Source organism: Plutella xylostella, chromosome 21 (genome assembly GCF_932276165.1).
Source record: "Plutella xylostella chromosome 21, ilPluXylo3.1, whole genome shotgun sequence".
In the NCBI taxonomy this organism is placed as follows: Eukaryota; Metazoa; Arthropoda; class Insecta; order Lepidoptera; family Plutellidae; genus Plutella; species Plutella xylostella.
In genome coordinates this window covers 4,601,396-4,615,401 of record NC_064001.1, presented here as the reverse complement: position 1 = coordinate 4,615,401, position 14,006 = coordinate 4,601,396, and the positions used below count along the sequence as shown (strand labels likewise).

The window sequence follows — 14,006 nt, the reverse complement described above, 5'->3', positions numbered from 1 at the left end:
ATTTATCACTGATACTACCCTGTGCCGGCACTGAAGCATCACTGATATGTGTGAATATGGTGTGAATGGACTTAAATGCCACCAACCATAGACAACTCCACACCTCCAGTTTGCTGTCATATCGTCATATCAAATGTCAAACAAGTGTCAGTCACATAAATTTGGTTTGATCCGGTGCCGAAAAAATTGGGAATATTTACATTTTACATCTTTATGAAGCCTTGACGACAAAAATGGTAGTTCCCAGCCCCTTTGTGTACTGGGCTCAGACCGAAGGAGCCATATCTCTTAAAATAGATCTGAAGAACGTACAGAAACCCAACGTGAATGTTGTGGAAAATAAATTGAAATTTTCAGCTCAAGGTATCGGGGCCCATGGTGATACCCATTATCAATTCAGCCTAGACTTATTTTGTCCAGTAAAAACTGTGAGTATATTTAATGAAGTTCTAATGTGTAAATGTAATACATTGCAAATTGTTGCTAATACATATACATGTGTGTTATTGAGACACTAAATTGATTAGTATTTGTAAGTCCTGGATTTATCGATGAAAACATTAGTATCAGTGTAATTAAATACATAACCAGCGTTTTCTTACCTCTATAGCATTCTACCTACTTGGCATAGTTTGAATCAGCAAAATTCTTGGGGTATTTCTTCCTTGGCCTCATTTAAATAACTTGTTTATGTTAATTTCAGAGTGAAACCTCTGAGAATGTCACCACTGTGAGAGTGTTTGACAATAGAGTTGACTTGATACTCCAGAAAGAGAAGCCTTCATGGTGGCCGCGGCTGACAGCACAACCACAGAAGCCAGCATGGCTTAAGGTACCAGGTTCAAATATTAAAATTTAAATGAGAAAGTATTGTGTCTGCTTCGTCATTGAAATGTAGTATACAAAATATTGATATATATTTTTAGTTTACAAGTATTTAAATTATGTATACCTACTAAATTCTAAGGTGAGATTGGTATGGTGGCTATATATTTTATACTTAATACTGTACATAACACCTTTACTACTTACCTGCACAGTTACATTGTATGTTAAAAGTATGTATGTATGACTGTATGTGTATCATTAATGTCTGCATAAGACCTGAAGTCAGGGGTCAGGTGAGAATCATTACATACACTCTGTCTCTAACTTTAGTTGCATTCTGTCCTGTATGGTGTTGATTCAAGTTCCATTTAAAATAACCAGTAGATTTTTATTGATCCCTATTTAGGGTAATCTTATTATCATAATTTAGAAGTCTAGCCCTTAATCAAATATGCAGGTAAGTTCATAATAAATACAATTTAAATATTTTTGTGACCTACTAGGAATCTTTTAAAATTTTAAAGTAAATGGGAGATGATATATATTATTTATTATTGGCCATCAACCATTAACCATTTTTTTTTGTTTATAAAATAGATAAATTTAATGAATGTTATGATTATGTACAAGTACATAGGTACATTATCACTTTCTGTTTTCTTTTTACAGATAAATTTTGATTTGTGGAAGTCAGAGGATGGAGGAGACAGTGATGAAGATAAAAGAGATGTAATGAAAGATTACCCCGGCATGTATGACCAATTACAAAAAGAAGAGATGGGATACAGGAAAGGTAGTTCATAGTTATTATAGTTTGCAAATAAAAAAAAACTATTCCAATAATTTTTGCCACTGCATACATTCTGGCCTTGTTTTGGTTCCGTAAGCTAGTGAAGCTAACAATAAATTATAATTAGTTTCACAACTAGTTTTGTCTGAGTAAAAATCTATAATTAGGATACAGTCTTGTTATGTTATGCAAACATTATTTATTACTATGCAATATTTTTGATAAATAATTATCTAAAAGCTAGTGATAAGAATAAACTGATTAAACAAAAAATATGCCTCATAAATATTGTTTTAATCATCAAGTGCAGTGGCAAGACTAATTTAAACTATCCATTTAACGAATTTCAATAAATAAAACGAAAATGTCTCTTCCTTTTTCAGAGGACCTAAAGAAGGTCTACTTAATCTTATACAACCTGTTCCAATTTGTGGGCTACATGTACATAATGACAGTCATGACTGTAAGATATGTAAAACTGGATTATGAATCAGTGCATGACACCTACGAGCATGTTGGACCAGCCATGAAGTTTCTTCAGCTGATGATGTATCTTGAAGTGATGCATCCACTGTTTGGTTATACTAGGGTATGTAAACAATCTTAATGGTATTAATGCTACTTTAAGTATTTTCCTAGATTTATTCACCCCCTTGGTATGTTAATTCTGGGATATATAAAAACCTAATAATACAATATTAGTATTTAATTTACTCTAATTTTATTTAAACTTCCAACAACATGATCTAGAAAACCAGTTGTAAAATCTAGTACAAACAGGGCTATAATTATTTCGCTCATTTTAATGTGGGGTCACATTATTGACACTGAACAAATGCGATCTTTTCCTTGTAATGCTTACGATAAAAATATATTTAGAAACCAGTGGTACTGATATAAGCACCTTGGTTTGATTTCCGTCCATGAAAGAAATTTTTTCTGGGGTCTTGGATGTGCCCAATTTTTTCTAATAAAAGAAATAAGTAGGGGTGCCATTTTTCTTAATACATAATCACCCATGTCCAAAAAAATCAGTTTCTCATTGACTTATAATATTACTAGCGTAAGGACAGGCCTAACCACTCTAGAAAATGACATCCTCGCGTTGACCCTAAATCTCTCTCTCATTTTCTTTTCACAAAACGTTCTGACGGGCGTATTCTTCCTTTTAAAATCATTGCCATTTCTATACTAACTTGCCAGGCTGTAGTAACCCTATTCCCTATCCCCCCTCAGGGCAGCGCGCTGGTCCCGTTCCTGCAGGTGAGCGGGCGCTCGTTTGTGCTGTTCGCGATGATCGAGGCGGAGCCGCGCATGCAGGCCAAGCCCGTCGTCTTCTACCTGTTCCTCGTGTGGTCCATGATCGAGATTGTCAGGTACTTAACAGCTTATTTTATTTTGTAGGTATGTGTACTGGCTCATTATTTAATGGTCAGAAGGGCTAGTACAGGGCGCATTTAAGACGTGACAAGAGTTTTGCATCGCGCTCACTCACATCGCGCTGCCTCAAGAGCGAACGCGATGGAGAACTCTTGTCACGTCTTAATAGCGCCCCGTGCTACAGGGCCAGGTCAAGTTATTTGTGGAATAAAATTGTTGCCATCAGTCACCGTTTAGTAAGACGCAGCCGCATTAGAATTAATTCCTCAGATAACTTGTGCCGGATGGACTCCTAGCCACCACACAATAAAAAAATCAGACCTTAGTATTATTTGAATACTGGTGCAATTTTTCGAGATTGAACGTTAAAAAAAGTACTGATATCTGTTAGGGTAAACGAATTACAACAAACAGCTCTTACAATGGAGTAGACTTTCAGCATACGCCATAGACTGTGGACCCAACTCCGGTCTTGACTGATAGTTTTTCTTTAATTTTCCAGATATCCATACTACATTTCGCAGCTGTACAAAAAAGAGATTGGGCTGTTGACCTGGCTGCGATACACCATATGGATCCCTCTGTACCCTATCGGCATCGTCTGCGAATCCACTGTCATTCTCCGTAATATCCCATACTTTGAGGAAACCGGAAAGTTCACTACATCACTACCCAATGAGTGGAACTTTGCATTCCATATGCCAACGTTTATGCGCATTTATTTACTTTTCCTAACTTTCCCAGGATTGTATTTAGTTATGGGACACATGTACAAACTTAGGATTAAAAAACTTAAGCCAAAAGTTGTTATAAAGAAGTCACAGTAAGTTAAGATTGTGTTGTAAGTGTAGGGTGTTGGTACTGTAAATTGTAATGTCTGATAAAGGTCCCAAAAACTTTAGTGTTCCATGTGTGATATATCATTATATATTATTATGTGTTGTATGTCTGTGGAGTTAAGGTAGATAATCTATGCACCCCTGACTCTAGAATGATTATTGGTTTTTAATGTAAACTTTTACGCTTAGTTCATATATCAGCGCTGCTGTTGTGTCAACCACAACTTCATTTCGTTGTAGAGTTAGCCATAGCATGGCAGCGCTCCGACATAATAACTATACTTGAAATTGAAACTGATATTGAAGCAATTCCCAAGACAAATAAAAAAGATGCATAATATACAACGTAAACTAGCCCCCAAAAACATTTCTCTGTCTATCCATTCTTTCTTGTGGAAAGAAAATAATTGGAATGTGGTTTGTGATTTTAATCAATTATAGTTATAACGGTAGCGATTAGGTCTCCTTCCAAGACAGTTGTTTGAAAATGAATATTGTGTTACTTATAACTTTTTAACTATGAACTTACGTTATAAATATTATATTTAAATTGACCAGTGAATAAGCATTTAGTTTCTTTACAAGAAAAGTATGAAGTTGAATGGTTGTGTTTTATCGGAACTTGTTTTTGTAAAATACATTATTATGAATTCTTGGGTTTATACTGATGGAAATAAACACTTTTGTTATATAAAATGTCTTTTGAATTTAAAAACAATTGCCTCTCAAGACCATTTATTTAAACATATCTACATTAAATTAAACCATGATGTTAAATGTGTTGACGAACATAAATGAACACATACTATACATGCTTCATAGAATCATTCTAGTTCAGCCAGCAATTCTTACATCCTCGAGTCATCCAGCAGATGGGACAGGTCTGTTACAGCAAGAATCACTGCAGTAGTGGGCATTTATGAGCGTAGCTTGACATGCGCCCGCTTGAACCATTCATGGGGGTCGGTGTGTACATAGTACTCATGGAAGATCGGCTCAATGAACTTGTCTTCTGGCTCATTCTTGTACACTCGCTCACCGTACCATGTGCCCACCTGAAATTAATATAGATAATGATTTTAATACATACATTAAAGCATTCTATGTATAAAGCTATGTGGCAACAGAATTTCTGTATCCACTTGCTATGGGGTTAAAAACTAACTTGCATTTGTATCAGTAAGTAAATCTGCACCTCAATTCTCTAATTATATGTGTATTACGGATCTAAAAGTGTATCTTTAAATACATTTATTTAGCTCAGGGATAGTAATTACGGCAGGTGTAGCTGACATCTCATTGAAATAATGATTCCTTATTTAGATCCCATTGTCCCAGTTTTGCATTCAGAAATCCCAACCAGGGCCAAAGCTACAATCATCCAGAGTCTCATAGTTACTGCTGAACTCACCTCCCAGCCGGGCACGTCGCGCATGAGCTCGGCCTCCGCGTCGCGGTTCCTGCGCAGCTGCTTCATGTACTCCCGATCCCGCTCCGCCAGGAGCATCGGGTAGATGGCCATCTTGGATGAACGCATCTCAATCTCGTGCTTCTGAACCATCTTCATGTTCTGGTAGTAGAGGTATGCAGCGCCCGCGGTGATACCGAGGTAGCCTGCTATCATAGCATATCCTGGAAAACACCCAATCAGCTGTTGTTTATTTATTTATGTTATTTTTTTTGTTTTAATATTTTATGGATGGGATAGTCTTTAAATCAGATAAATTAATACTATTTCGTAAGTTATATGAAGTATAAGTAATTGAAATGTGCAAAACAAAGTAAAAATAATGAGAAAACCTAACCTACGAACGAGATTACATAATTAATTCGGGAGAGTGAACTTTAGCATACTAAATTAATACATACCGCTGAAGAATTGTTTTGCTGGTATTCTCTTGTACGGTATGGGTTTATAGCCCCCAGGGGGAGGCAAATCTTGTTTACGAGCCACTTGACAAGCCTCAGCCATTTTTGGCCTTTTTTGACAACTGACTGAATTTGCGTTTTGTTGTCAAATTATTACACCGATTGTCATTTTGTTGACTTTTGGTTTAGCTTGTCTATGGTTCTAGTCTGTAGCTGCGTACAGACCGGCCCAACGGACGCCCAACGATGGATATTTATCATTCATAATGCAGCAACTAAGGTCAACAAAACCCGTTGGCAAGGATTTCTATGGTAAGATATGAACATTTTTTACGTTGCTATGGCACTAAACATCTTATTCAAACTGCCCATTACATGGCAACCAACAACCATTTACTTATTTATTACGGCAACAAAACAACGCGTATTTTATTGCGTTTACTTCTGATGATTATAAATATATTTACTTAATAAAATTAACTATGCAGGATCTAGCAAGTTCTGATGCAGGTGTTCAAGCAGACATAAATGAACCATATGTTGAAGAAACTCAAGTAAAGATTCGCCCATTGGATCGTGTAACACTGCATCCAAAAGAGCCCCTTGAACCATCAGTGTATGGAAAAGGAAAGAGCTACAGCAGACCTTGGATACTTCAGGATGGACGGGAATGTTCAGAAAAAGGAACCGAAATGCGAGCCAAATATAAAATTCCTAAAAAACCACACAGTACGCAAGGTACTTTCAACCACTAGATAATAATTACTTTATCTTAAGCTATATGTAGGTATTAACTATTAAGAAAGGAAATAGTTAGTTTTACACACCTAAATCAGGCGCGGATCCACCCATATAGGCAAGATGGGCATGCCCATCACCTAAATGACTTGTCATATCACACCACGGGATTTCAATATAATATTTTCGTTATTTTATCACTTTCTTATGACTGTTTTTTTTATAATTATGTTGGTGGCCATGATTTCTGGTTATGCTAGATAAAAAAAATCCATCTCGAAACCCCTCCGGATAGTTGTTAAAGAATTGAAAATCATAAAATTTTCAGTCATGCCAGAGTCTGAATTTTGGCTTATAGCAAAAATCATTATTTACTTATACAAAGAGACAGACTACTTTGATCTCAATAAGCCAAATAGTTTTTATGATACGTAAATGTGAAGTTTTGATCAAAATCTATTTTTTTTAAATTAGGTAATTGGTGTAAACATTTTGTAAGTAATAATAATAATAATAATATGTGGGAGATGTCCCCACATATTATTATTATTATTATTATATTATTAATTATGTATTATATAACTACTAGCTGTTCCCGCGCGCTTCGCTTCGCCTTAAAAAGTTTTCCTGTGGGAATTCCGGGATAAAAAGTAGCCTATGTTCTTTCCCAGGGTCTAGACGGTATGTGTACTTACCAAATTTCATTCAAATCTTTTCAGTAGTTTTGGCGTGAAAGAGTAACAGACGGACAGACAGACACAGTTACTTTCGCATTTATAATATTAGTTAGGATATAGGTAATTTAGCATACAAATTTTGCAGTACTTTTAAATCTCCGCGCGTTGAGTTATGGCTTAACCAGCATTTTTTGTTTTACCCAAAATAGCCATAGTAAGTAGGCTCAGATAAGAAAGCTATATATTCTTCCTTATATGAGTAATTTAAAAATATATAAGTAAGAACCCATAAAAAATATGCGTTTAAAAGATACGCTAAATTTTAATTATACTATGTGATTATAGGTAATATGTATACCAAACAACAAACCTAATTATCAAAAATGCATCGATACCAATTATTGCAATTTAGATATAAGTACTTACTTATTGCACTAACTATTCCCGCTACGCTTCGCCTTAAAAAATATTCCCTGTGGAATTCCCCAATAAAAAAGTAGCCTGAATTAAGTTCCGGGTGTCATTTATCTACATTCGTTTTATCGTGAAATACACTCACGGGCAAGGAAAAAGTTCCAATGAGAAAATCTAAATTACTTACTCTTAAATGTAACTAAAACCAACTTAATGACGCCTTTTGCAATGTTTTGTTACATTTAACGGCGTATCAGATATAAACAACTAAAGACGTTTTTTTTTTGTAAAATAATCCAATTAAATGTTTAAAAAATTTGGGCTATTTGGTGTCAGAATTTTGTTAGTGAAACTGTTTCTTTGCTCGTGAGTGTATTTAACAAACATCCACTTATAAACTTTTGCCTTCATAATACAAAATATTTTGGTACAAATTGAGGAAATCTGTTTATACATTGTTTTTTCAAAAAAGGCTGTATTTTTAATAGCTGTATGTATTTATCATAAAACTATTAGGCCTATCAAGATAAAACTAACCTCATTAAATGAGAATTTAGTCTATTCTAGTTGTATACATCTAGTTGTATAGTAACTTTTGCCGTAACACAGACTTTTGTCGGGAAAAAGTTTCATTGATGCAGAGGGCTTTTGAGGAGTAAAAATTGCATTTAGCATAACTATAATGTTACTAGCTGTTCCCGCGCGCTTCGCTTCGCCTTAAAAAGTTTTCCCGTGGGAATTCCGGGATAAAAAGTAGCCTATGTTCTTTCCCAGGGTCTAGACCGTATGTATACCAAATGACAATGGGCAGATTGGGACCACCCTCCAATAGCATTAAGACTAACATCGTTGGATAGGTCTTGTCAATAGGAATAACTTTTGCTATGACAGCTTTGTTGTCACAGTTGTCCGTTCAGAGATATTTGACTTATAAGTTCCGATACTCGTCAGTTCATCTTACTGCTATTGGAGGCTGGAACACCCTCCAATAGCAGTAAGACTAATGTCGTTGGATAGGTCTTGTCAATAGGAATAACTTTTGCTATGACAGCTTTGTTGTCACAGTTGTCCGTTCAGAGATATTTGACTTATAAGTTCCGATACTCGTCAGTTCATCTTACTGCTATTGGAGGCTGGACCACCCTCCAATAGCATTAAGACTAACATCGTTGGATAGGTCTTGTCAATAGGAATAACTTTTGCTTTGATAGCTTTGTTGTCACAGTTGTCCGTTCAGAGATATTTGACTTCTAAGTTCCGATACTCGTCAGTTCATCTTACTGCTATTGGAGGCTGAACCACCCTCCAATAGCAGTAAGACTAATGTCGTTGGATAGGTCTTGTCAATAGGAATAACCTTTGCTTTGACAGCTTTGTTGTCACAGTTGTCCGTTCAGAGATATTTGACTTATAAGTTCCGATAGGGGGTTAATTAAATATTTTCTTGGGAAATAATACACGGTGATTATTTAATTATTTATTATTATAATTACACTATCTACACTATCAGACGAGATCTGGGCATATTGGATGACAATAACTGACGATAAAAAACAAAAAGGGCAGCGGTGGAGGTGTATTCTGCCCGTAACTTAACTTAGAATACTATGTCAGTTTCGGGAACAAAGCTACTGTTTTTAAGGCAGAAGCTGCCAGCCTATTTGACGGAGCTACACAAATAAAAGACACAAAAAAATCCAATATACATGCTTCTACACAGACAGCATGCCTATTCTATGTGCCTTAGGAAGAACTGGAAATTGTAAAAAATGCAGGTTAGGTCGTTCGGTCAAAAAAATTACTTCATTAGGGTGAGGCCACACGAGCGTAATTTTGTGAGTTGTGCGTGGCAGAAAAGTGTGCGCGGGGACGAGGGGGGCGGGTAAGTTACTCGCTACCCTCGTCCCCGCGCACTCTTCGCACACGCTCGTGTGGCCACACCCTTATAAGACACACTCACCTCCAACTCTGCATGTTGTTGTATGAATGCAGCAACCTCTGGTTGCGCTCTTGGTATATTATCTGTCAGAGTATGTCGCTGATATCTGCCACGTTAAAGGCCTCGCCTACACATCACACAGTTGCGGGAATCGGAACTATTATCAGATTGTGATGCAATTCAAAAATACATTGCGGGTTGGAGTAAATTAATAATACAATTGCTTGTTAGCTGCCATTTTCTTAATAAGCGTGACAGGTGAACAGTCACTTCACAAAGGGGTCACCATATATGATGACCACAAACACAACACTCCTCCACCATTAATTATAAAACTACATTTTATCCTATCGGAACTTATATGTCATATATCTCTGAACGGACAACTGTGACAACAAAGCTGTCAAAGCAAAAGTTATTCCTATTGACAAGACCTATCCAACGACATTAGTCTTACTGCTATTGGAGGGTGGTCCAGCCTCCAATAGCAGTAAGATGAACTGACGAGTATCGGAACTTATAAGTCAAATATCTCTGAACGGACAACTGTGACAACAAAGCTGTCAAAGCAAAAGTTATTCCTATTGACAAGACCTATCCAACGACGTTAGTCTTACTGCTATTGGAGGGTGGTCCACCCTCCAATAGCAGTAACATGAACTGACGAGTATCGGAACTTATAAGTCATATATCTCTGAACGGACAACTGTGACAACAAAGCTGTCAAAGCAAAAGTTATTCCTATTGACAAGACCTATCCAACGATGTTAGTCTTATTGCTATTGGAGGGTGGTCCCAGCTCCCATATATTTTTGCCCATCCTCTTTTCATTCAAAACCGTTCAGTAGTTTTGGCGTGAAAGAGTAACAGACAGACAGACACAGTTACTTTTGCATTTACACTCACGGGCAATGAAAAAGTTCCACTCACAAAATGCCGACACCAAACAACCCCATTTTTTTCAAATATTTCATTGAAAATTTGAACGAAATATTACCGTTGGTTATATTTTGGTGCTCCGTGAAATGTACTTTAATATTTCAGAAAGCGTCATTTAGCTAGCTTTTTCGGTTCAGGAGTAATTTGGTGCTTTTCTCAGTGGAACCTTTTCATTGCCCGTGAGTGTATAATATTAGTTAGGATTATTATGATCGCTACCAACATACAAAAAAATCTACTATTAGTACCTCAAGGCGAGGCAAAACTATCTTTTTTGAGTTGCCCATCACCTATTTTGAGGTCTGGATCCGCGCCTGACCTAAATAACACACTACTAATTCGTATAGCCACCAGAACCACCCTAAATAATTATTTTCGGAACCGTTACATTTAAATATTCATCTGGTAGGTATACGCAAGCGGATCCTTACCGACTTCTTCTGGGAGCAAATGTTGGATGAGGTGATGGACGAGCTGGCCGCCTCCACTCCCGTTGCCGAGTACTGCTCCGAGTATGATTCGAATTACGTTAAAGACAATTTTGAACCTCGTAATTTGGAAATGGCCGCGGATAACGATGTAAGTACCTTTCAAGTATTACATTAACTACTTACATATTTAACTATAATTTTATTGATATGTAGTGACCTAAAAGCCCTAAACTACTTTACAGATGCATTTGAAATTTCCTCTGTACGGCACCGGATCAAGTGCGATAACATTTTATAGCGAAACAATCAAGAAGAATGGACCTGTAAGTTCCTACCTGTATACCTACCTATTCTATTATTAAGTAATGAAACAGGCGCACTGTATCGTCCTAGAGTCCTAGGTTCGATTCCCGGGTCGAGCTCGTCTTCAAGGGAGTCTGATTGCTAATTACCTGTAAGTACATATAATAGTGAGTCAACTGCTAAATGATTGATTCTAATGTTTCAGAAGTTTGGGTTTCTGCTCATGAGGCTTGATGTGCTGCTAGTATTAATATTTTTATGCCTACCTAGCCTACACCTACTTATAATGTAAAAATCTTTCCTCAGGGTGAAATATTGGAGAAGTTTAGAAGATGCCAAGACTTCTCCAAGCCAATGTCGGAGCGGCTGGACGATGGATGGGTTTTGTAATGTTTGGTTTGTATTTAGGTATTCAACGCACACTCTGAATTTCTATCGGCGAATGTTAAATTAGCCTACTTGTAGTCTACACACGCTTTTAATTGATAAATACATTTTACCTTCCTTAAAAAGCCGTGTTTATTTTATGCATTAGGGATAATTAAACTAAATTTCAATAGTTAAAAGTATATTACTCACAGTTATCTAATACATACGTTAGGCAAATAGGTAGGTAAGTAGGTAACTACATAAGACAGCTGTACTTACTAGACAAGTAGGTACAGTAGCAGACGTAAGTATCTTTCTAACTAGTTACCACATATAAAAGGAGAACAAAAATATAAGTAAAGCAGTTAAGCACTTTGAATAATTAAAACAACACATCATCATCGTCCAAGCAAGAATAACAAAAAGGTAGAGCACTGCCACTGTCCGTGGGTGTGGATGCCGGCACTTGTAGCATCGGGCTGATGGTCGTGTTGGAGCTGAAACTTACTTCACGCGACAGTATCGAATACATCGTCGTCATCGAAGCTGGAAAACGTAAAGTCACAGATCATAATCACGACTATTACGAGTCAATCGCCAAATTCACCAAAATAGGTTAAGTACTATAACTTATTGGTAGTAGGTAGGTACCTACTTACCTACTTTTGCTATGATAAGCGATGATAGGAGAAGTAAATGCTCGTAACTAATGCAGATTGCAGTCTGATGATGATATAAATGTACTTACCTTTATGATGATGATGAAGAGAGACTGTAGGTAAAGTGTGTAAAGTGAACGTGAATGATATCTTGATGTGTGCTGAAGAGGTTTTGATGGATGATTTGACACTAACACTATTTACATAACGTAGGGTTTATCATCGGTACAGGTAGATATTAAGTGCAAATTTGTAGGTACCAGATATCACAGCCCTGTGGCGCGCAACTCCACCCTTGCGGCCACATAGAACTACTCGTCAGACATGACTTTGAGCTACCTGAAACAAACAAAATAAAACGTGAAATAGAGTGCATCTTCGGAAGCGGGGGAGGACCTAGGACACAAATGTAGAGCAGAAGACGAGTATGGGCCGTTGATAAACTCTGTAATATTGTTGGCAGAGTACCTATTTACGTTTATAATTTTAGATTACAATATTTGTTGGGTAACTAGCTAGGTACTATTGGCAATAAGCTCTACATACCTACCGATTGACTCGCCGCTGTCACAGCCTTCTGCGTTGGCTTCACAAATGGCCCGATTTCGCACCTTCTTAGCTTTCATCATTTTCAAACGATGGAATTCTTCCCGCTCCTTTATAAATAATAAGTAAGATTTTAATTTTATAAGTCGTCAGCAGTCGAGCGGGCTTGGGCTTTTGAAATATAAAGTACCTACTCAACTAGTTCAAGTAACTAATGAATATTTACCCTTTCATCCATCTCCATTAAAATGTACGTTTCAGTATTTTTCAATTTAGGCAATATCACTTTCTCAATGCCTTTTACTTTCCTGAAATAATACTTCAAGGTTAGATCAACTACCTAGGTAGGTACTCCAAAAATCCGTTCGAAATTGCAAATACGGAATAGTATGGGCACACCTCGACCAGGTCAGCATCTAAATGGGGCCTAACTATCTCTAGGTAAGTACCTACTAAAGATGTCTGAAAAGAGCCAAGTTAAGATATATAACACACACAAAAGCACCTCAAAGTGGACTTGATGGCGGCATCCAGCAGCAAACACATGTTCCTTAAGGAGGCGAACTTGACGAGTATTCTGAGGACCTCCCGGAACTCTTTCTTCGCCTCACTGGTGCGGTGACCGCCGGCACCCAGCCCTGCGTAGCGGAGCGAGTCGCTGGCTGTTGGGTCCTCCACGGCCAGGAGGGACACTGACGTCACGCCAGATATGTTCTCCGTGACACGGTGGACTCGGACTTGCGCCTGGTTCGTGAATGGGGAGCTGATGAGAAGTTTGTCACAGAGGTTTGTGCGTGCGGGTCATCAGCCAATAGTCGTTCTCTGCTAAGGACTGCGCTACAATACCTACCTACTCTGCCTTCAGCCTTTCCTACTTACCGATCTGAGGTCGGGTTGGGTAGGTAGTACTACCTGGTACTAGTTAACTACTAACTAACGAACGATCACCTACTTATTCCAGCTTATACTTACCTGATCAACATTCTCAAGCACCATCGCATTAGATTCTCCATTAGCAAATTTTACGGCAGCCAAAGAGATATAGGCCTCTCTCAGCGTGTGGCCCAGTATGGCCTGAGTGGAGGCCAGTTCTGAGGCCACCTGGCGGCCCCTGAAGCGCAGGGCCTCGGTCTTGCGCTTCAACAGCTGGTAGCCTCGGTTCACTTGCTCCTGCCTGCGCTTGATCTCTCGAAGCATGTAGAGCGAGGCCGTTACTGGGTAACGGTTTTCTGCGTTCATGGTTTTGGGATAGGCTCTGATTAGCGGTTTTTAGGTTAGGTTACCT

At 37.8% G+C, this 14,006-nt stretch overlaps 4 protein-coding genes across 6 annotated transcripts; 2 read left to right on the top strand and 2 right to left on the bottom strand.

Annotated features, from left to right (window-relative positions):
* Positions 1–138: 138 nt before the first annotated feature.
* Positions 139–4,533, top strand: LOC105382787 (very-long-chain (3R)-3-hydroxyacyl-CoA dehydratase). 2 transcript variants are annotated; one of them, XM_011552725.3, is made up of 6 exons: positions 139–428; positions 704–832; positions 1,498–1,621; positions 2,002–2,207; positions 2,855–2,994; positions 3,501–4,533. In XM_011552725.3, exons 1-6 carry the CDS (start codon positions 234–236, stop codon positions 3,823–3,825), a joined length of 1,119 nt encoding a protein of 372 aa, XP_011551027.2. In that variant the 5' UTR covers positions 139–233; the 3' UTR covers positions 3,826–4,533. The 2 variants fall into 2 exon arrangements, with proteins under 2 accessions (XP_011551027.2, XP_011551029.2); XM_011552727.3 differs by lacking the exons at positions 139–428; positions 704–832 and adding an exon at positions 1,157–1,285.
* A 22-nt stretch (positions 4,534–4,555) lies between these two features.
* On the bottom strand, positions 4,556–5,862 carry LOC105382786 (NADH dehydrogenase [ubiquinone] 1 alpha subcomplex subunit 13). The gene is made up of 3 exons (XM_011552724.3): positions 5,707–5,862; positions 5,249–5,469; positions 4,556–4,892 (listed from the first exon to the last, which is right to left on the bottom strand). Exons 1-3 carry the CDS (start codon positions 5,807–5,809, stop codon positions 4,755–4,757), a joined length of 462 nt encoding a protein of 153 aa, XP_011551026.2. The 5' UTR covers positions 5,810–5,862; the 3' UTR covers positions 4,556–4,754.
* A 228-nt stretch (positions 5,863–6,090) lies between these two features.
* Positions 6,091–11,643, top strand: LOC105382788. The gene is made up of 4 exons (XM_011552728.3): positions 6,091–6,444; positions 10,823–10,992; positions 11,087–11,167; positions 11,454–11,643. Exons 1-4 carry the CDS (start codon positions 6,189–6,191, stop codon positions 11,535–11,537), a joined length of 591 nt encoding a protein of 196 aa, XP_011551030.2. The 5' UTR covers positions 6,091–6,188; the 3' UTR covers positions 11,538–11,643.
* Positions 11,644–11,698: 55 nt separating this feature from the next.
* LOC105382789 (V-type proton ATPase subunit D) lies at positions 11,699–14,002 on the bottom strand. Of its 2 annotated transcripts, XM_011552730.3 has the most exons (6): positions 13,694–14,002; positions 13,227–13,465; positions 12,948–13,029; positions 12,726–12,831; positions 12,436–12,514; positions 11,699–12,062 (listed from the first exon to the last, which is right to left on the bottom strand). In XM_011552730.3, the coding sequence occupies exons 1-6, from the start codon at positions 13,958–13,960 to the stop codon at positions 12,026–12,028; spliced, it is 810 nt and encodes a 269-aa protein (XP_011551032.3). In that variant the 5' UTR covers positions 13,961–14,002; the 3' UTR covers positions 11,699–12,025. The 2 variants fall into 2 exon arrangements, with proteins under 2 accessions (XP_011551032.3, XP_011551031.3); XM_011552729.3 differs by lacking the exon at positions 12,436–12,514.
* Between the last annotated feature and the right edge of the window lie 4 nt (positions 14,003–14,006).

Excerpts from the sequence above, each read along its gene's own strand:
- LOC105382787 (XM_011552725.3), top strand. The coding sequence starts at position 234 with ATGGTAGTTCCCAGCCCCTTTGTGTACTGGGCTCAGACCGAAGGAGCC. Across the intron at positions 429-703 it reads TATTTTGTCCAGTAAAAACT|AGTGAAACCTCTGAGAATGT; the intron begins GTGAGTATATTT and ends TGTTAATTTCAG. Across the intron at positions 2,995-3,500 it reads TCCATGATCGAGATTGTCAG|ATATCCATACTACATTTCGC; the intron begins GTACTTAACAGC and ends TTAATTTTCCAG.
- LOC105382786 (XM_011552724.3), bottom strand. The coding sequence starts at position 5,809 with ATGGCTGAGGCTTGTCAAGTGGCTCGTAAACAAGATTTGCCTCCCCCT. Across the intron at positions 5,470-5,706 it reads AGCAAAACAATTCTTCAGCG|GATATGCTATGATAGCAGGC; the intron begins GTATGTATTAAT and ends GGTGTTTTCCAG. Across the intron at positions 4,893-5,248 it reads GCGACGTGCCCGGCTGGGAG|GTGGGCACATGGTACGGTGA; the intron begins GTGAGTTCAGCA and ends TATTAATTTCAG.
- LOC105382788 (XM_011552728.3), top strand. The coding sequence starts at position 6,189 with ATGCAGGATCTAGCAAGTTCTGATGCAGGTGTTCAAGCAGACATAAAT. Across the intron at positions 10,993-11,086 it reads AAATGGCCGCGGATAACGAT|ATGCATTTGAAATTTCCTCT; the intron begins GTAAGTACCTTT and ends ACTACTTTACAG. Across the intron at positions 11,168-11,453 it reads CAATCAAGAAGAATGGACCT|GGTGAAATATTGGAGAAGTT; the intron begins GTAAGTTCCTAC and ends ATCTTTCCTCAG.
- LOC105382789 (XM_011552729.3), bottom strand. The coding sequence starts at position 13,960 with ATGAACGCAGAAAACCGTTACCCAGTAACGGCCTCGCTCTACATGCTT. Across the intron at positions 13,030-13,226 it reads GCCATCAAGTCCACTTTGAG|GAAAGTAAAAGGCATTGAGA; the intron begins GTGCTTTTGTGT and ends GTATTATTTCAG. Across the intron at positions 12,063-12,725 it reads TGACAGCGGCGAGTCAATCG|CTTCGATGACGACGATGTAT; the intron begins GTAGGTATGTAG and ends TACGTTTTCCAG.